The sequence below is a fragment of the Nyctereutes procyonoides genome, unplaced genomic scaffold (genome assembly GCF_905146905.1).
Source record: "Nyctereutes procyonoides isolate TBG_1078 unplaced genomic scaffold, NYPRO_anot_genome, whole genome shotgun sequence".
Taxonomy (NCBI): Eukaryota; Metazoa; Chordata; class Mammalia; order Carnivora; family Canidae; genus Nyctereutes; species Nyctereutes procyonoides.
In genome coordinates this window covers 21115100-21135748 of record NW_026575049.1, presented here as the reverse complement: position 1 = coordinate 21135748, position 20649 = coordinate 21115100, and the positions used below count along the sequence as shown (strand labels likewise).

Below are 20649 nucleotides of genomic sequence, written 5' to 3'. Positions count from 1 at the left end.
GAGGAGCTGGCCAGCCCTGTGGCGTCCTCACTTGAGAGCTGATTGCAGGGCTCTTTCAAGGTAGTTTTGTAGCGCACAGGCTCACGCCTTGTATTTGTAGTAGCTATGGAAACTTTAGAAGCTGTCTCTCTAAAGCTAAGCGCACAATAAAGCACTTCACGTGTTGGTAGGATTAGACTTTAGAAGATGTTTAATTTTCTCCCCCACTCTTTCTTTCTGTCTGTCTCTTTGGAGAGGGAACAAGAGGGCAATGTGAATATTAACTGGGCCTCGCTTTAATCTCCCTAGTGACACTTGGGGCTGTCTAGGGCTGCGCGGGCTGCCCGGGGCCCTGGGCTTTCACAGCCGCTAACAAGGACAACCATGCATATTCATGAGCCGGGCTCGCGCGTGAGACCCCATTTGTAAGGGCTGTGTTTCAGTGTTTCTCTTTTCAACTCAAATTTTATGAAAGAAACAACCACTGAATTTGTTTTTTTTTAATGATTATTAAGTCAGAAACCCCAGACAGTAGTGCTAAAATGTTCTCACTGGAAACAGGGACAAAGTAGAGCACGTCTGTGTGGCACTTAATTTATAGACAGACAACACAGCCCCCAAGTGCGGGTGCTCACTGGGGGTGGAAATGCAGAGCAAGCCTTTCAGATTTGCCCAGGAAAAGTGTGGAGCAGAACGCAGCATTCTGACTTCACGAAATCCTCCTCTAAAAGAGGAAATGCGATTCCACTTATGTAAGAATGTGAAACATTTAAGTGAAAAGTGTGGGGTTTTGCTGCTTGGCTATTTCTTATTCTCAAGGTGTGCCAAGAAGCTGGCTCCACGCACATCTTCCTGCCCTTTAAACACCAGTTTTGCCTTTCCTGCTTTGGGTTTTACTGCCTCTTCTGTTAGGTTGTCCATTTGGTGGCTGTGCCAGGGATCTGTCCCTGGAGAAGTTCACAACTACCGCATTTTGTTCCTGGACTTGGGCCGGCCCTACTAGGAGCAGCACCCTTGCCCGTTCTGACTGTCGGGAATCTTCACCACTCTTATTCTCTCCTCTGCGCTCCTCTCTCCCTAGGTATAAAATGGGGGCGTGTAGGGTAGGCGCGTTTTAGTTTTCCAACACTGTAAACGGTGAAGTGCTACAAAGCTACCATGGCAGGGCTTTTACAAAGTGTGTCGGTTGCCTCCCCACAGTGGGCGTGATTGAGATCTCCCCTCTCGTCTGCACTCACGAGAATCCTCCTGGGGTCTGTTGTCATGGACCCTTTATTGACACTGTGCATGCAGATTTCTTGCCTGTGTTGCATTTATATTGGTTTACTTTCATCTAATCCTTCTACCCTGCAAAGCCCTGAGTCAGGAAAACACCCCGAGAACAAGAAGGACCCAGTGCAGGTCAGTGCAGTGTCACCACGGCCCCACCCACGTGGTGAGTGGGAAATAGCATTCACTGGATCAGACGTCCAGCAAACCTTGCCCAGCACCATGCTTGGAACCAGTTGGTGACCCAAGACCTCACACTTGCTCAGGAGGAGTTCACAGGGTGTTTGGGTGGACAGATAGAAACAGTCACAGCTCACGTGGTGTCCACAGCCCACGCTGTGTCAGGAGCCAGACTGGGTGCTAGGGCTACAGAGATGAATTCGGTGTGGCTCCCACCCTCACGGTGCTCATGGACAGGTGAGTGCAGTCCAGTGGGCTGGGCCGAGGGCTGGCGGAGGATGCTCTGCAAACACGCAGTGGGCACCCCTGACTTAAACTGCTCGGAGGCAGTGCCCGGCGTGGCAATGTTGCCAGAGCCCAGATGGGAAGGCCCCCGGCAGAGAGGTGCACTGCGACCATTGGGCGGGGGTCTCGTTTGCCCTGCAATAGAGTTTGATCACTGAAGCCCTGGATGCTGGTTCATTCTCCAGAGACCCTCTGCCTTTCATCCAGTGGCCTCAAGGCTGGCATCGGAGTCGTCCGTTACAGAGCCAGCACCCCCTCCGTTTCCAGGCGCGCTCAGGGTAGATATGGAATTTTGGATTTCCTGTTGTCAGTACATTTCAGTGAATCACCAAGAAGCTTTAGAAGGAAGTGCTTTGCCCTCTCATTAGCATTCGGGAAATTGTACACATGAGTTAAAATTCCTCAGTCGTATGGATTTTCTTGCCTCAATTTCCCCTTCAGTTGTTTGCTCCTTCAGCAGGTCTCCTGACACTGCCTCCCCCTTTTCGTACAAAAAGTGAGGAATTGAATTTGTAGAATGACGTCATTCTGGATGAGAAATTACTTGCAGCAAACGATTCATGGTTCAGAAATTCACTTAACACGTTAGAAGTCTTTCTCATCCAGGATCCTCATTTTTATTCTCTATGCTGGTGTATTATTGTAGGGGTCCCGCGATTGTGGAAAAGGGGGAGACAGTCACATGTAGGCTTTGTGCATTTGAGTATTTATACGGTTCTAGCTCCAGAAAGAAAAACAGCTCTTATAAAGGTACTGGAGGCTTTATCATCGAAGGTTGATGGATAAATGGCAGAAGGACGTTCTCCCACCAAAGCAAGACAGCTAATTATAGAATCAGCATCAGCTGGGCATCAGCAGTTCCTATTCTGTGCCATCTGGAACAGGTTAGTCACTTTATACTCACAAGTGGTTTGGATGACAAACCTCCAGAGACCAGCGGGTCACTCACTCAGCAAACATCTGCTCATCCTTTTCTCAGTGCCGCCCGCAGCCCCGCCAGGAGGAGCCCGGAGAGGCAGGGCCGGCTTGGACCGTCTGTGATCAGGGGAGCACAGAGGTCCTGTCAGAGTTGTGAACCAGTGCGGGTGATGGAAGGACCGGGAGGGAGCAAACTTTTAAAACCCCAGAAGATACGTCCTGACCAGAAAACTGCCGTGTTTTCTGCATCTCACTTGTCTGACTTTAGTGGACAGGCTCATTTTTTTTTTTTTTTTGGTTTTGCTTTGAGGTTACTAAACTAGGGAAACAGTTTGATTTCACATCCTTTCTCAGACACTCCGAGAAAGAACCATAGGCATAATGCACACTGAAGCCTTTCTCTGTGGCTTCCTGCGTCCAGCTGAGGGACTGAGAAATGTCTTGGCCCCCGGCCTCATGGCTGTGCTGGAAGCTAGAACAGGGCCAGAAGCAAGGACCCTTCAGGCTCATGAGCCTGATACATTCTGGAAGCACAGGTGCCCCCCATCCTGACATCAGAAATGCCTGCATGGGAAACTTCTGGCAATCAGGGGAGAAGGTTTGTTTTTCTTGCCAACTTCCATCCGACTGTGGGCAGAGAGGCCTTTCTTCATTGGAGAACGTGTTCACTGTCCCCTGAGTGTTTTGTTTTTCTCTCCGGATCAACAGAGGGAGGCAGGCCCACTGTTCTTGGCATCTCTGACACCTCCCTGGTTCCAATGCTGGAGACTGGTTGGTACCTCTGGCAGTTTCTATACAATCTTACAGAACGACATAACGCAGCAGCTTAATGCCTCCCTGAGATTTACACAGTTCTTGGTAACCAAATAAAAGATTTATCAGTAAATAATACTGCAATTCTACCTTCGTGGGCTGTCTTCTGTCTGCTGTGAGGGATGCTGTGCAGAATATGCAAAATTAGGGCGGGGGCACAGCAAGGCCAGAATCACAAGACGCTTGCTTGAGAGCACAAGTATTCAAACTAAGTACAACAAATCCTTCAGAGGTTTTCTAGCTTCATCTTTAAAATGCAGTGGAATGAGGGAAATTCCATGATGACTCCTAGGAAACAGTTCTTATTTATAACTGAGCTTGCTTTAAACAAGATGAGTCTCTTGTCTGCTTCTAACTTGGCATCTTTGTGACTAATGCTGTCGTGCTCTTATTATCCTGGTAGCTCAATAACATGGTTAACGTATGTACGCGCACACCCACGTGTGATCATACACTTCAGATGTGGCTGCTCCAAGCCTTTGCTTCCTTGCTCATTCATTGAACAAATCCTGCTTAAGTACATCTGTGTGCTGGACATCACACATACATGCACACACACACACTCCTGGGACATAGATGTACAATGTGTGTGCTATATCCTTTTAATTACTTCTTTGGTTACATATTCTGAGCACATCCCCAGAAAGAATTTGCTCACTGTTACCATGTTCCTCCCCTCCCTTCCCAATAACGCTCATGTAAACTTCTGAAACAGGAAAGTATGTTGGCAGATTCCTTTACTCCGCCTCCAGTTCTGACCCAGTGGGTGGTGTACGCCATCCGAAACCTTACTGAAGATAACAGTCAAAACCAAGATCTGATCGCAAAGATGGAGGAGCAGGGGCTGGCGGATGCATCCCTACTTAAAAAGATGGGTTTTGAAGTTGAGAAGAGGGGTGACAAGCTGATTCTGAAACCTACCAGTGACCCACCTCCACTGGTGAGTGCCACAGCGAGCCACCGCTCCCTCCTGGTCCCATCTCCCTGTTAACCTCAGCCCGTGACTGGGTTTCTTCCTGTGAGAACACGGATGGGAGCACTTTGCCTTCTAAAATGGCCAAGAAAGCCCTAAAGTTAATTGCAGATAATTTTGTTCAAGCTTTATGCTGCCATTGTCTTAAAAGTTCAAACTCATTTTAGGGGAGAAATATAAAAATCATATCAAAATTTTTACAGAGTCAGAAGTTTCTGCTGGGAATTAGATTTTCCTGGAGAGATAGCTAATGTTGGCTACTATGAAAAGAAGACGCTCCCTATATAATACTAAATGAGTTGTTTCAAGGTTTCTCTCTCAGCTTTTGACCAAAATTTGCTGTTTTTTTTTCCTCCCATGACTCTTATAAATAGATCTGTTATATTTGCAATTTTGTTTCTTTTTCCTACTTAGTGAATGAACTCTCCATCAAAATACCTGAATTTTTGAGATCTGTTTCATGGATTTTTCGTCTTCTGCAGTATGTGAAATTGCAAGTGTTTGAAGATTTATTACGTGCAAATTCAGGAACACATGAGTCCTTTAGATAATAGAGTTTAACGTGGATAAGCTTGAAAGTGAAAGTACATGAGTATTCCATTGTTTCTTTGCTTTAGAAACTGTCTGGTTTGCCTTTGTCCCCATGGATACAGTGTGCATTTAAGTAATATATTGTACTTACTGTGACGGCAGATAATAAATTCTTCTCTTGGAGGGTGCATCCCTTATTTGGCAAAGACTGGGGCATTTGCTTGGATTCCATTTGTTCCTTCAGATGGCGAATCAGCCTGATTCCTTTTCTTCTCTGCTCGTTGGGTTTTCTGAACTCTGGCAGGCAGTTGAAGTAGTTTCTCACTGTGATTAATTCTAGCAATCTCTTTTCACCCTTTCTGCCTTTCCAAAACATTGACAAGACTCATTTCCAGCTAATTAATTCGAGAGATGCTGAAGAATAGAGAAGCTTGCTCTTCATTTTAGGGACTGGGCTATGCTGTCACTGAGCCCCTTCCCTTTAGAAGGTTGCAGGGAGTGAGTGGGGAGAGCGTGTGGGCCATTAACTCTTCTCTTTCCAAATCACCCGGGAAGAGATCTCCCGGACCCATTGTGTCCCCAGAGGGATGCCCGCATTTTACCCACTTTCGTGTGTCTGAAAGGGGTCTCGGTGCGCAGGCACACAGGATTAAAGAACATCTATGTCCTGTTCTGTTTCAAAGGCACAGTCTCCTAGAGTATACCACTCCAGCTTCAGCCATGGCTCCCACTTTCTGGAGTTGAAAAAGTAGCTTTGGGGATCAGGAGCAAATTTGACCTATATCTTTCTATTTCTGTCTGTCTGTGTCTCTTTCTATATATATATGTGTGTATGTATATGTATATGAGTGTGTGTGTGTGTGTGTGTGTAAATACACATACACATTAGAGCTGGAGCTGGATTAAATGAGTATTGAAATCTTAGCTTATTGATAAAGCCGACAAAAGCTCTAGAAGGGGGGTCACGTATGAACATTCTTGAACAACCAGTTACTATAAACTCTCTAGAGATTTTGCACAGTTCCTGTTGAACCTTCCAAAATAAAAACAACAAAGACACAGCCAGGAGTTCTACAGAAATACTGAGTGTTCCAGAGTAAAGTGCATCTAAGTTTTTTTGTAGCCATACTTGCTTTGTAAAAACAACTGAAGCATGTTCACAGTGAAATAAAAGTTGTCCCACGTGCTAATGTATTCTCTATTTCTGAAGAAACATCAACTTCTAGAATTATGGTGACCTATAAATAACAGTTTCTTCTCTCATTTATGGCATTCCATCGGTAGAGAAACCTTTGCAAAATTTAAAATGCACAAAAGAGTCATTCTTTTCTGGGACACAAAGAGTTAACATCCTGTTCTCTAAGTAGAGGCCCGCCAAAGGGAAAAAAAACAGTGGGAGTCCCTTTTTCCTTTTAACAAGTTTGCAATAGACACTTCTTTTTCTTCTTCTCTCAATGGATGTATGCACACCAGTGGAATCAAACAAACATGTCGGTATAAGCCATATAATAACAAACACTAATAAACAAAAGGGAACCTTGTGTGGGAACACAGAAAGGGGTAATGGCTGTGTGTTTTCTAACTAGGAAATGTGGGGATTGCATAGTGAAAACATGCTGACGGTGGCATTGTGGCTGCTTGGATGCCCTGGATGGTTAATCCTCCGGTACAGCCAACAGCTTCCCTGTCCTCTACCCAGGACTTGGCGATTCTGAGGGCCTCCTTTTCCATCCTTGCTGCGGAGGATTAAATCACCATCTCAATCAGTCATTTAGAAGAAGAAGAAAGGAAGGCAGGCCAGCTTTACAGCATTTGTAAAGGGACAGAATGGTCACAGCAAGTTTTGTGACCATATTATTGCTTCCAAGAGCAAACTAACAAAGCTGTTCAATTTTTTAGCCTGTTTCATTACAAAAGAAAGCAGGGGAAAGCTTTTCTGCCTGATACTGAATCCCAAGTATTTGCAGAATGATTTTGATTAATGCATTCATTAGCAATGGAGATTAACATTTCAAAAATACTTTCATAGTTTTAGTAATATGCTATTATTATAATTTGTCTGTATTTTATATATGTGTATATGTCCATATTAATACACCTCGTAGGGTTGTTTGTGAGTTTTTTTTTTTAGAAGCTGATACTGCTTACATTTCTGTTCAGTAACTTGTGAATCTGGCCACAGAGCTTGGAAACTACTAAAAGATGTCCATTTTGCAAAATGGGAGATAGAGAAATGACCAAATGTGGTCATTGGGACTACAATTAGTAATTTTTAAATCAAAAATTAACTATATATATATATATATATATATATATATATATATATATATATATATATATCTTATGCCCTTTATCTACTACTACATGAATACCCTGTTCTTTTACCAACACTTGGGATTTAAATGTTATTTAACTGTCACCACTATCCTTTCATTTCCATCCTTGAATGAATAAACAAAGACATTGTAATAGAAATGTCAGTCTCTGCAGGAGGAAGACTTTAAAATACATGTTCCATCATCAGTAAGTTCTCCACATAAAGGAACCAATTTCTACATGAGAGTCAGTAAAATTAAGATAGAATTGCAAAATGCAGAGAAATTGAGGAAGAACCCTAACATTGAAAATCTGATACAAATCCAGCCCTTTGGAAGGTGGGTGGAGGAAAGGGCACTTTGGGCGCTGTCCATGGTCCTGATAATTTCAGCCACAGTGGCCTGTATATGAAAAATCAATTAAAAACTTTGTTTTCGAAATTCACATTTTTTCCTCTTGTGTTTGTATGATATAATATCTGTTTTCCTCTTCCCTATAAATTTTATATACTTTTAAGTCAAATTGTGTTTAGGTGATACTTTATGAGTTTGATTTTACCATCTATAATATATATGAATTTTAAAGGTAAGTTTTTTTCTGTAAATAGTAGTTATAGTATTACCTCATTCATCAGACATTGCTCATCACAACCAGTTATGTCAGTGGAAATGACTTTTTGAAAGTTTTGATAATCCTTTAATGTTTCTTTAATTAAAGCCTTCGATTAGAAACATTAGGTTAAATGTTTCTTTTTGTTCAAACAACATCATATATATTCTTCATTTATGCACAGTTTTGTCATGCTCATTGTACATCAGTGAGAACTTAGGTGAAGTTTTATAGCACCAGTGTAATTGTGGCCCCTGCTGTGTAAAGCACAGTGGTCGAAAGGCATAAACGGAAGTGAGTAAGCGGGTCACCGGTCCCCATTTTTCCCCCATGTAACTCAGAGCAGACTCCGTAAGCTCTGTGCCTCCATTTCCTCACCACTAAAATGGGGTTTATGGTACCACCAACCCATAGGAATGTCTGAGTTACCCTTTTAATGAAAGCACTGACAGTACCTGTTGTGTGGTGAGCATTCATTGCTGCCAAGTACTCTTCTTGCTATGAGTGGCCTTTCACACATTCACCGTGAGTATATCTGTTGGAAGCACATGGAAACCGCACCTTCCGTCCTGCTGTCCCCATCTCCATCAGTGCTGGAGCATAGGAGGTGCTCACCAAATGTATTTTATTTCTTTAGAAGATACTTATGTAATGCCTTCTGTGTACCAGGCAGTATTCTCAACACTTTGAAAATACTAATCATGTAATATTCAGAGCAATGATACAGTATGTTCTAGTATAATCCCATTTTATGGATGAGGAAGTTGAGTTGCAAGGGTTAATACCGAGGGCCACACAGCAATAAATGCTTAATGATTAATTGTTGTAGTTAATTAGAAGGGAATGAATGAGGAGGAAAATACAGCTTCTTTCCCAGAAGCATGAGAAGTACATATAGCAGAAATGCCTGGACTGTGGCTCAGGACGTAAGGCAAGGAGAGGTCCATGGGAAGAATGTGGGCTTTGAAAACAACAACAAAAACACCTGGGTTTAAAAACTCCACATATTGTCAGCTGTGTGGTCTTGATCAAGATGCTTCACTTCTCAGAGCCTGTCTCCTCAAGCAGAGTACCGGGCAGGCCCTGCGAGTACAGCAGTAAAGAAGGCAGACACAGTCTGGGCTCTTGTGAAGTTTATGTTCTGATGAGAATGACAAAATTAACAAGTAAATGGTTCTCAACCTGCAATTAGAAGCAACTTCCAAAACTCACCCTTCCTGGACCATACCACAGCTAATCCCATCCTTATTTGGGACAGAACCCCAAGCATTGAGCATCATGTTCTAAAAGCTCCACAGGTGAGCCAGGTGTACCCAAGAGATGCAAAGATAGTAAGAAACAGCCATGTTTCTTACAAGAACGAGGGCATCTGTGAAGAAAACAAAGTGATGATACAGGTAGTAAGCATCCTTTCTGAGATGGCCACGTCTGACCTGTGCAGAGAGCTGGCGCAGAGCATTCACAATGAGACTGTGCCAAGCACAGAAGCCAAGGTGGCAAGCTTCACGTGGTCAGCGGCCAGGAGGGTGGCCAGTGGGGCCAATGCCTGGTGAACCAGGGAAAGGTTACACGAGGGAGACTTGGTCAGAGAGGTAAGCAGGAATTCGATCATGCAGCATCTTCAGAGCCAAGGGGAAACTTGAATCTTACTTGAAGTGTGTTGGGAAGGTACCAAGTGTCATTCAACATAGGAATGAGAAGACTCACTTCATGTTCTTCAGTGACCACTCTTGCTGCTGTGTGGAAAATGAATTGCAGTGGAAAAAGAGGCAGAACTTACGGGGCTACTGATGATGGTGATTTAGACACGCATGGGTCAGTGGCTGTGGAGAGACAGGTTTATATTTGATGTTTGTGTTGGAATTCATAGGGCTTGCTGATGGATTGTAGAGGATGGGCTAACTGAAGTAAAGAATAATAACCCTTAAAATTTTGTTCAGCAACTAGGTAGATGATGTTCACCAAAGGGAGAAAGTTTGATTTGAAGGGGCCAAGAGAATCGAGATTCTCTTTGGGGCAAATTAAGTTTGAGATACCTTTGAGACCTTCCAATGGAAATGACTTTAAGAAGTAATTGGGTTTACATGACTATAGCTCAGAAAACAGATCAGTGCTGGAAATAGATGGTTGGAGACATGTAGATGGTATTTGAAGCCATGGAGATAAATGAGATTGTCTAATGCAGGAGTGTGTATAGAGAAGGGGGCCTACTACAACATGTAGCCCACATTTTAAGCCTACATATAATCCTACACCTAACATAGCTTAAGATATATGCTAAAAAAAAAAAACTCAAAGAGTTTCAGTGGCTGCATCATCACAATGTTCCATAATGGACTTAACCATTCTCTTATTATTAGACATTTTTTATTCTGTTTCAGAGCATTATAAATGCTATTGTGAAGATCTTGGTGCATGGAGCTTTATTTGCGTTTTTGAGTACATGCTATGGGAGGTCGGGGAAGGACGATAAGGTTAGGGGGCTAAAGAAGATTTTCTTGGAGAATTATGTATATTAGAAAAGGGAGGGCACTTCCAAATCCATGATGGTTCTGACCAACCTTGTAAAAAGCAGGCTAAAATATTTTTAAACTACTCTTTGAAGGTACCAGGTTGCTAACAAGACACAGTGAAAAATTACAAGGCCAGGACCCTGGAATAGACAGAGGCTAAGAGATAAGCCTGGGGTTTGGGCTACTTTTTCCTCTAGAGGTATTTGACATTTCAGAGAGAGAAGCAGAGAGGCTAAGTGGCTGAGTGGTGTTAATCACAGGCTCCAGGAGCAAAGGTGATGGGAAATATTGTGTGGTAAACCTGTTTCTTTATATTGGTACCCCAAAGGGCTATATCAGAAGAGTTCTAGAGAATCAGAAATAACTCAGGGACTACACTCAAATATTTTCAGCCCCAGAAATTGAATTTCAGTAACCTGGTGTGCTGTGCCATCAGGCATCCTGGATTACTGCTGTCCCAGGTACCTGGCAACAAAATTATCTTCTCTGGGAAAAGATAATCACCTTAGGTCTCAAGTTATTGATGTAACTTTCCATATGTATTACTCTGGCACTCAATCAAAAATAATATGAGGTGACAAGACAACATGATATGAAAATTAAGAGAAAGCATAACTAATAGAAATAAACACAGAAGGGCTCCAGATAACAGTTACCAAATTTAAAACAACCTTGTTCAATATGTTTAAAGAGACAGAAGATTGAAGATTGACATTGAACATGTCAGCAAAGAAGGACACAATATGAAAGGGAATCCTGAAAATTCATGAACCGGAGAAAATATAACCAAAATTAAGAAATGGGTAGTTGATTTTAGCCACAAAGGAGAGAAATGATAAATGGAAGACTGACCTGTTGAAAATATCCAAAATGAACCACTAAGAGACAAAATGATGGAAAATTCAGAAGATGGGATAAGAGACATGAGATACAGTGACAAGGTCTAATGTCCATATTTACAGTCTAAGAAGGAGGATGGGTGTTTTACTTTTTGGTAATAACACTTGAATGTCAAAACTAAATCTTAGGCTTGAAATATCACCAAGGGGACAGTAGGAAGAGAAAGTTCATGTGAACACCATTTAGATGGCTGATTCTTCCTTCAGTCTCCTAAGTGGTGATTGCATCTGTCTCTCTCCCTCCCTCCCAGCGCCTCCCTCCTCCCCCCTTCCCTTTACAGCAGCCATCAGCTGCTCCCAGCCACTGTTTAGTGATGGCCACTTGTGGATGTTCTTGCCCAGTCTGCACAAGGGGTTGGAGTCGTCATATGGTTAGCATACCATGGTCTGCCCTCACTTTTTTTTTTAATATTTTATTTATTTATGAATGAGAGACAGAGACAGGCAGAGGGAGAAGCAGGCTCCACACAGGGAGCCTGATGTGGGACTCGATCCCGGGTCTCCAGGATCACGCCCCGGGCCAAAAGTGGTGCTAAACCACTGCGCCACCGGGGCTGCCCTGGTCTGCCCTCTCTTAATGATAAAATAAGCAGGCCAAAAGAATCCATAAGAATATTAAGTTTAAAAAAAAAAGAATATTAAGTTTAGATCAATGCAATTAGTAGGGTTGACCCTATCTGCTATCCGTAGAACGTTGCACCCAACAACTGCAGAGAACACATACTTTCAAAGTATATGTGGAACCACTTAGCAAATCTGTTTTAAGTGAACATTAATGAAAATGCTAACATACAGGGGTGCCTGGGTGGCTTAGTTAAGCGTCCGAGTCTTGGTCTCAGGTCATGATCTTGGAGTTGTGGGATCGAGCCCTGCCCTGGGCTCTGCCCTCAATGTGAAGTCTGTTTGAGATTTTCCCTCTCTCTCTAAAATAAGTCTTTAAAAAAAATACTATATACAAAGTTTGTGGACCATAGCTAAAGCTACTCTTGGTTGGAGATTTATTACCTTAAATGCACATGTGAGAAAAGAAGACAGAAAATCAATCACCTAAATGCCCTTAAGTAGTATGAACATAAATGCACAATTAAAGAGGAAAAAATAAGTAATAGATAGAAGAGCTGAACATAAATAGGAAACTACTACAATATTAAAAATTAAGAAAAAATGATACAGGAAAGATAAAGCCAAGAATTGGTTCTTTTTTAAAAACATTAAATTGATAAACGAATAATGGGCACCCGGGAGGTCATTATCAGTTTATGATATCAGTTTATGATACATTATCAGTTTCGATGTCCATTGAAAGTTTGTAGAAGAATATTATGAATACTTTATGCTAATAAATTTGAACTTACATATGACATGAACAAATTCCTTTTTTAAAACAATGAAAAATGTATTACAATATTTTAAATATTTAATCTTTAAAACTTCTACAGAGAAAACTCCAGTTTTCTGGCTTCAGTAACAAATTCAACCAACATTTTAGGAAGAAACACTGCCAGTCACACACAGACTTTTCTAGAAAAGGAGGGAACACTTCACAATTCACTTTGTGAGGGCAGCATAATCTTGATATCAACACCTGAAAAGTTTATTAGAAGAAAGGAAAAGTCCAATCTTATGCATGAACACGGATGAATCCAGGGAGCCTCAACACATATTAACAAACTGTGTATATTAGGGGTGCAAGATGGGTGTACATTTTTTTAGATGTCAATAAACATCACTATTGTATAAACAGATTGAAATCATGATATTAATAAAAACAGTATACCAGGATACTGTAATAAAGAGTATCTACAAAAACTCCTATAGCAAATACACTTTGTGAAGAAATGTTGAAATTTTTCCTTGGGACATTTAGAATAAGGCAACATTAGTCACAATTCACTTATTTTCATCCTTATATTAGATGAAATAGCCAATGAGATTCACCCAAAAAAAGGAGATGGAAGGGTAATAATTGGGAAAGACCTTAAGCAGACGATAGAATGGTTTGTACAGCTGGTGCAGGAAGGGTCTATGCCTAAAATGTTAGAATGATTCATGAGTATAGCAAGGTTACAGAATACAAGGTTAATATATAAAGGTTCGTCGAGGAACGCCTGGGGGGCTCAGTGGTTGAGCGTCTGCCTTCAGCTCAGGGCAGGATCCCAGGGTCCCGGGATCAAGTTCCATATCGCTCCTTGCATGGAGCCTGCTTCCCTTGTCTCTGCCTCTCTCTGTGTCGCTCCTGAAAAAATAAATTTAAAAAAAAAAAAAGGTTCATTGAATTTCTACACACCAGGAACAAAGATTTAGAAAATAAAAATTTTAAATAAATTATAAACTGTAAGAGGAAATGCAAAAACCCAAGAATAGCCAAGGCACTCTGAAAAGAACAGTTATCAAAAGTATGAAAGGCAAGATTTGGTACCACAGGATTGTACTGGCACATGATAGATAAATAGAAGAGCAGAATAGAGTCCAAAAACACTTTCACATCTATGGACACTTGATATTTATAATCTTTTTTTTCTTAAATGGCACTGCAGAGCATGGGGAGAGGGTGATCTCAACAAATCGTGCACGTCCCAGTGAATATCTGTGGAGAGTTACGAAAGCTTGACCCCTTCCTTACCTTGTGCCATATAAAAATAACAATCCTAGATGGATTGCAAGTCTGAATGTGAAAAGCAAAATGCCAAAACTTCTAGAAAATAGAGTCTCACAACAAATAGGGTAAGATTTCCTAACTATGTTGCACAAGCTGCTAAAATGGACTTTGTTAAAAATTAAGTGACAGTTGGTAAAAAGGCAAGGGAGAGGATACTTGAAGCATATAATTGGCAAAGGGTTCATATCCCAAATAGACTAAGAGCTACGTACCAATTAAAATGTCGTCAAAATGGGCCCAAGATGGGACGTCTGGGTGGCTCAGTGGTTGAGTGTCTGCCTTCAGCTCAGAGCATGATCCCGGGGTCCTGGGATCGAGTCCCGCATTGGGCTCCGGGCATGGATCCTGCTTCTCCCTCTGCCTGTGTCTCTGCCTCTCTCTGTGTCTCTCATGAATAAATAAATAAATCTTTAAAAAAGAAATGGGTCCAAGTCTTGAACAGGCGCCGCACACAGAAGGTACCCATTTCACCAAACAGGCAAAGGTGCTTAACCTCATTAGTAATCAAGGAAATGCAAATTAGAAACCACAGTGAAATACCACCACTACCCACCAGAAGAGCTAAAAATAGAAAGACTAACCGTGTGTGTGTGTGTGTGTGTGTGTGTGTGTGTGTGTGTGTGTGTCTCGGTGAGGATGTGAAGCAGACAGGACTCTCACACTGCTGGTGGAAGGGCGAGTTGGCACGACCCTGCAACCACTTGGGGAAACAATTTGGCATCCTCTGCTAAACTTCAGAGGACTTGCACAATTGCGTGAGCCAGTGTTTCCACTGCAAGGTTCAAACGTAACCAAAAGAGTGTGCATAGGTGAGCGCAGAGACCAATGAGACATACCGTGCAGAGCAGCATTGGATTGTGAGAGCCAGGACCCGGGAAGCTCCCGAGCTGCCAGCGGCGCGAAGGCTCAGCCCTGGTACCTTCAGGGCGTGGGGTCACAGCCCCCAGGAGGAGGTCCCCGGCCTCGCCTGCAAGAAGCTGCACACAAGTGACAACCGTCTATTTCTGTGAGGTGCATAAGCGGATTAAACCATAGACGTAAGAATAATGTTCTCGGGCAGCTCCGGTGGCGCAGTGATTTGGCTCCGCCTGCAGCCTGGGGTGTGATCCTGGGGGACCTGGATCGAGTCCCACGTCGGGTTTCCTGTAAGGAGCCTGCTTCTCCCTCTGCCTGTGTCTCTGTCTCTCTCTCTCTCTGTGTGTCTCTATGAATAAATAAACAAAATCTTTTAAAAAAATTTAAAAAAAAAAAGAATAATGGTTCTCTGGGGAGGACCCGGTGGTTACGTGGGTAGGTTGGGTTTGTAAGAATGTCTGACATTTTGTGTCTTTTTCTGTGTGTGTTTTCTATTTCCCACTGAACAGGTTCTCACCTGCGTGCAGGTTGGGGTGCTGTCCATAAAGGCCCTAAATTACAGAGGCCCAACAAGAGTGAAGCTTGCTTCTCTTCACATTATAGCCTCTGGTTCCCCCTGTCCCGTTGCCCCGCCATCTCCGATGGTGTCACCCTCGGGCACCGTTGAGGTTGGTGGCCTCTTGTGCCTATTTTCCTGCCTTTGGGAAGAAAGAGAGCGAAGGGCCAGCAGTTTTCCTCTGAAGGAAGCGGTCTGGACTCGGCGTGCGTCGCTTTTACTCACTCTCTATTGGCAAGAATTTGGCCCCACGGCCACATCTTTTGGCCCCACACATTCACATAAGTGAAACTGGGCCGCGCAGTCTCCAGTGGGGTGGCCGTGTGGCCCACTCCGTGCAAGTGGTCCCTGACCGCAGGAAGGAGGGACAGCGGGTCGCGGGACGGTTCGCAGGATCGGCGCAACGGAGCTGTGGTTGCCAAGACTTGCGTGGCTGCTGGGAGGGCAGGGGCTTGGTGTCACCCCCTGGTGTTACCAGCCCAGTGCTGTTTGCTCAGGTGTTTTGTGACTTGAGTGTGCAAAGGGTGAGGAAGCCTGACGATACACGCGGTATTTTGCCCAGAGAAGGGGGCAGGGGACTGACCTGGCAGCCAGCTGATTCCGGGGCTGAGTGTCGGGAAGGGAGGTGAAGGCCACAGGCAGGAACCAGGTCAATTAGAGAATGAAAAGGAAGCCGAGGAGCGGAGAGCTGCAAACTCCGGTCCCGTCCCACTCCTGTGGGTGGCACGCGGCGGGTCCTGAGCACCAGCCTCTACCTCTTCTCCCTCAGGCAAGAATTGGGGTGAGGAGTAACCTTCTGGTTTATGGGAGCGGCCCAGCTCGTCCACGATGCTCAGCAACGGCGGCTGTTGTACTGGGGCCCCCACGGGGGGGAGGCGTAGAACCCAAAGAGAAGGTGCCCCTGCAGCAGAAGGCATAGCCAGGGCTGGGCTTGGGATCGGCTCCAACCCCACCCCGCTTCCTTCCACAGGGTGGGTGCCAGTCTTTCCTCTCCCTGTTCTAAATCCTTCTCTTTCCTTCTCACTCCCCCCATAATGCTCCCCTCCTCCAGGAAGTCTTCCAAGGACTTGGGTCCATCTTAATCGGCCCCTTCGAGTACTCCCCTGGGTTATGCTGCCACAGCCTAGACTGATTCGTGAGTGGGACTCACTCAGAATAGGTGCTGGGGGAGGGAGGTGAGCCTGACGCCTCGGGAAAACGTCAGGGCATTGCAGTATCGAAATGGCCACCGCAGCGCACATGCCTTTCACACACCTGTGCTCAACGGGCACCCACCTGCCTTTCCAGGCTGGCCCCACCCCCACGCACAGGTGCTTCCAGGGGGTTGAAGTGGCACCCATTTTAAAGAAAAAACCCTCCAATTACAGGTTCTCTTTTATTCACTATTTAGCCTAATTGTCTTCAAACTTTTTGTTCACATCTCCCTAAAAGATCTTTGAAAAAAAATTATACCAGCTTTTCAAGTTGATACCTAAGTTTTTCACCTTAGGTCTTTATAGTTGGATATAATATAATTTGCCATAAATAACAAAGCTATTTAAAATATTATATTAGGGATATCTGGGTGGCTCAGCGCTTAAGTGTCTGCCTTTGGCCCTGCATGGAGCCTGCTTCTCTCTCTGTCTATGTCTCTGCCTCTCTTTTCTCTGTGTGTCTCTCATGAATAAATAAATAAAATCTTTAAAAATAAATAAATAAATAGCAAAAATAAATAAATAAATAAATAAAATTTTATATTACTCCTTTCAATGATTTCAGTAGAACTAAGATATAAAAAAATGTGCCCCCCCACCATAATCCATTTTAAAAATGAATGTACTTGTTTTTTAAAATGCTTGGAAAAATTATTCTTACTTTTACTCCTGCATTTCCTTTCATTTTCATGCAGCATCTTTATGCTTGAAATCACACAAATTTTGTATGCTCTCATAGACCGAATTAAGCACTGGCCATCACAGATTTAAAATCTGTAACAAAAAGATATCTGGAAAATATCTGAATATTTGGAAGTTAAGAAGCACACTTCTAAACAACCTCTGGTTCAAAAAGGAAATCACAAAAGTTAAAAGATTTATCTGAGTGATAAGGAAAACTCTTGAAATGCAGGTAAAGTGATGTTTAAGGGAAACGTAGAGCTTTAAAATACTTTCTTAGAAGAGCAACTTAAAAATCAATGATCTAAGGTTCCACCACAAGCTAGGAGAGGAAGAGCACATGACACGGTAACTAACATAAGCAGTACCGATAAAAGCAGGAGCCAATGGAATAGAAAATCAGGAAATAGTAGAGAAAATCGATAAGATCAAAAGCACCTGGTTCTTTGAAAAGATCAGCAATGTTGATGAATCCCCAGCGAGACTGCTCAAGAGAAAAAAAATAACCCCACAAATTATCAGGAATGAAGGATGGGACATCACTACAAATCCTACAGACACCAAAAGGAAAATGAGGGGAATATGAACAACTTGACGCCAAAAAATTTTTTTAAAAACGTGAGCCATGTCTATGAAAGACACGAATTTCCAGAATGGTTGCAAAAAGAAATAGAAAATCCAAATAGCCCTGTTATCTATCAAAGAAATTGAATCTATGATTCGTCTTTGCACCAAGAAAATCCTAGGCCTCTACATCTTCAATCTTAATGCCCTCAGAAGCATACCTAACCTGGCAGCCAGTGACCCTTCTAGAGCACAGACTCGTCATGTCCTTCCCCTACCTTCTTCAGGGGCTGATTGCCGCCAGGTGACATTCGAGTCACCCGCCCCTGACAGCATCATCTCCAACGCCCATCCGTCTCCACTCCATGCCCCCGACACTGCAGTGCCCGCACACCTCATTTCTACCTGTCCTCCTCTGGCGGCAGTACCCCCTGCCCCCACCAGGGGGCATTTAGGAATGTGTAGAAGTGTGACTTGTCACAGTCCCCCCCCAAATATGTCCCCATCACTGACATTTAGTGAGCAGGGGCCCCGGTGTCAAATGTCCAGCAGTGCCTGGACTAGGCCCCACAGTGAGGACTTACCCTGTCAAGAATGCCAGAAGGACCCCTCAGAGTCTCACCTGGGAATGAGCCTTGCTCCTTGCTATCCCTGTAACCGCCTCTCACCCCTTCCTCACAGGGCTACTTCTCTCTCAGCCTTTGGGGGCTCGGCTTTAAACGTTGCTTCTTGGAGACCTTCCCAAACACACACCCAACACTTACGGCACTGAATTTGCCCCCGACTCCCACTCCCCTCTTATTAAATCAAGGTCTGTTGGATGCAAGGAGCAGAGGCCTGGTCTGACTGTGCTCTGGAAAACTCTAAGAAAGAGAAGGGGAAGTTCTACTATTTACTCTGTAGCTATGGAGAAGCCTTCCCACTCCCAACACAGAGGCTTTTTCCTGCTCTTCATTGTCCTGGATTTAAGTGGTTTTCCTGGGAGCTCTGGCTCATACCTGGGCCTTCCCTGGAGGCCCCTCACTCCCCTTCCCTCAGAGCTCTGCCCCCGCCCGCTCCAGGCCGGGCTGGGGTGTCTACAGGGGACCATCCCACCCCCTAGGACAGATCCCCAGGAAGAAAGGTAAAAACCTGTATGATAAACAAGGCGAGGGCAAGAGCCGTCCTGCAACACTCTCCCTCCCTGTGTTTGCCAGGACGGCCCAGCCATAGGTCTCATATCACTTTTTAAACATTTTGCATCGGTAATTACGGGTTGTGGACTTACTGAAATCTGAAAAACTCGAGGAAGAGAAGCCTCCCCCGTGCTGTTGTCATTGGTTCTCTGCTTCTTTCCATGTACAGCTGAGTCTAAAGACCTGTCAGTCAAGGCGAGAGGATTAGCCTCACCCATGTGAAGGGAAAATTGGGAAGAAAAAAAAAAAAAAAACCTTGTCTGAACTTGAAAATAAAAATGCTGATGTGGTTTTTATTCCAGAAACATATCTTACTGATTAAGAGCATGGTGAGGTACGGACTCGTGGGTGGGCCAGCGGTAGCTGCTTCCCCGCTCTGCCCAGGCCGGGGGCGGTGCGAATGCCCCGTGGTGCCACACGGCGCACGTCTCTGCTGGTGGGCACAGCCACGAGTGTGTGCTCATGTGCACACGCACTGTGCTCCACTTAGTCCGCTCGCCTTCAGCCGCGGACAGAAAGACAACGAGTCGCCATGGAAATAGGGTGGCCTTGGAGTTGGCAGGGCCCGTGTAACCCAGGGCAGCGCACATCCCCCGAGTGACCCCTGAGCAAGAGATGAGCTCTCGGAGGCTTATTCTGGAAAACGGGGCCTGAGGGCACCTACTTGGTCGAAGCCAAGAGAGAGCACGTGCCAGCGCAGGACAGATGCTCGGGGAGTGGAAACCAGGCCAGTGGCCTGGGCGGCGGCCCACGCTCCCCGATGCCTCCTCTTCCCCTCGGCCCCCAGGCCCCGCCACCTCCTCCGAGCAGCCTCTCCCCATCCGGGTTCTCTGCCCCGGGCTTGAGCTGCAGCACCGGCCCTGCCTGGTGGGCCTTGGTCCCCACGTCTGCGAAATGGGGCCGGTCCCTCCGCACACGTCGACCACACAGGGCTGTGGCTTGGCCCGGCCACACAGGCTGCTGCCAGGAAGGCAGGCTTCGCCAAGGCCTGGCTTCCGCCCGCCCGGCCCGGCCCAGCTGGCATTTTCTCCAGTTTCATTGGGTTGGGTTACGGAGCGATGGCAGCGATCGATAATGCTGTAATTGGGGTGACCTGGGTATTCTCCTGGGTGCCGCTGCCGATGACTCATGCTCCTAAGGCAGCCTCCCGCTGTCATCAGCCCCGGAGCTGGCTAACCAGCCTGCTCAGGCATTCGGGTTTCACAACTCTGGTGTCTGGATGTGAGGTCCTTGAGTCACCCGGAGATTCCACACCTCGGGAGATGTTTACGTGGAGCCTTTGTTCCCAGAGTCCTAACAGATAGGGTTTTCTCTGAGGCCTTCCAGCTGCAGTCTGTTCCCAGGAATTACCATCCGCTGGCCGAGCTCCTGTGGCCTCTGCTTCCCCACCCTCCCTCCTGCTCCTCCCTTGTCCCCCTCTCTTCGCTTCTGCGTCTTGTCTTTGGACAAGTCCCTACCTCTGCCTGCCCTCCCCACCAGGCTGGTGCGCTGGGCCTCCCTGCGGGATGCAGGGTGCAGGGTGCGGGCCCAGTGGGGAGTTGCGTGGTGGAGGGGGTGACCCACAGCTACCGGGCCACCCGCCCACTTCTGGGGGCTGCAGCCTCAGGGCAAGGGGGCAGGTCCGAGGGCCAGGATGCAGGGAGACGAGACAGCCGGTGTGCTGTGCAGGTGCCCCGGGTCG

The 20649-nt window shown here is 45.1% G+C and overlaps 1 protein-coding gene across 1 annotated transcript in view; it reads left to right on the top strand.

The window, feature by feature from the left end:
* ATXN10 (ataxin 10) overlaps window positions 1-5154 on the top strand; it is a 162101-nt gene extending 156947 nt beyond the window's left edge. Inside the window, exons 11-12 of the mRNA XM_055329051.1 lie at window positions 4197-4384; window positions 4832-5154. Coding sequence (XP_055185026.1) covers window positions 4197-4384; window positions 4832-4834 — 191 coding nt within the window. The 3' untranslated portion in view covers window positions 4835-5154. The remainder of the gene's footprint in view (window positions 1-4196; window positions 4385-4831) is intronic.
* Window positions 5155-20649: the final 15495 nt, after the last annotated feature.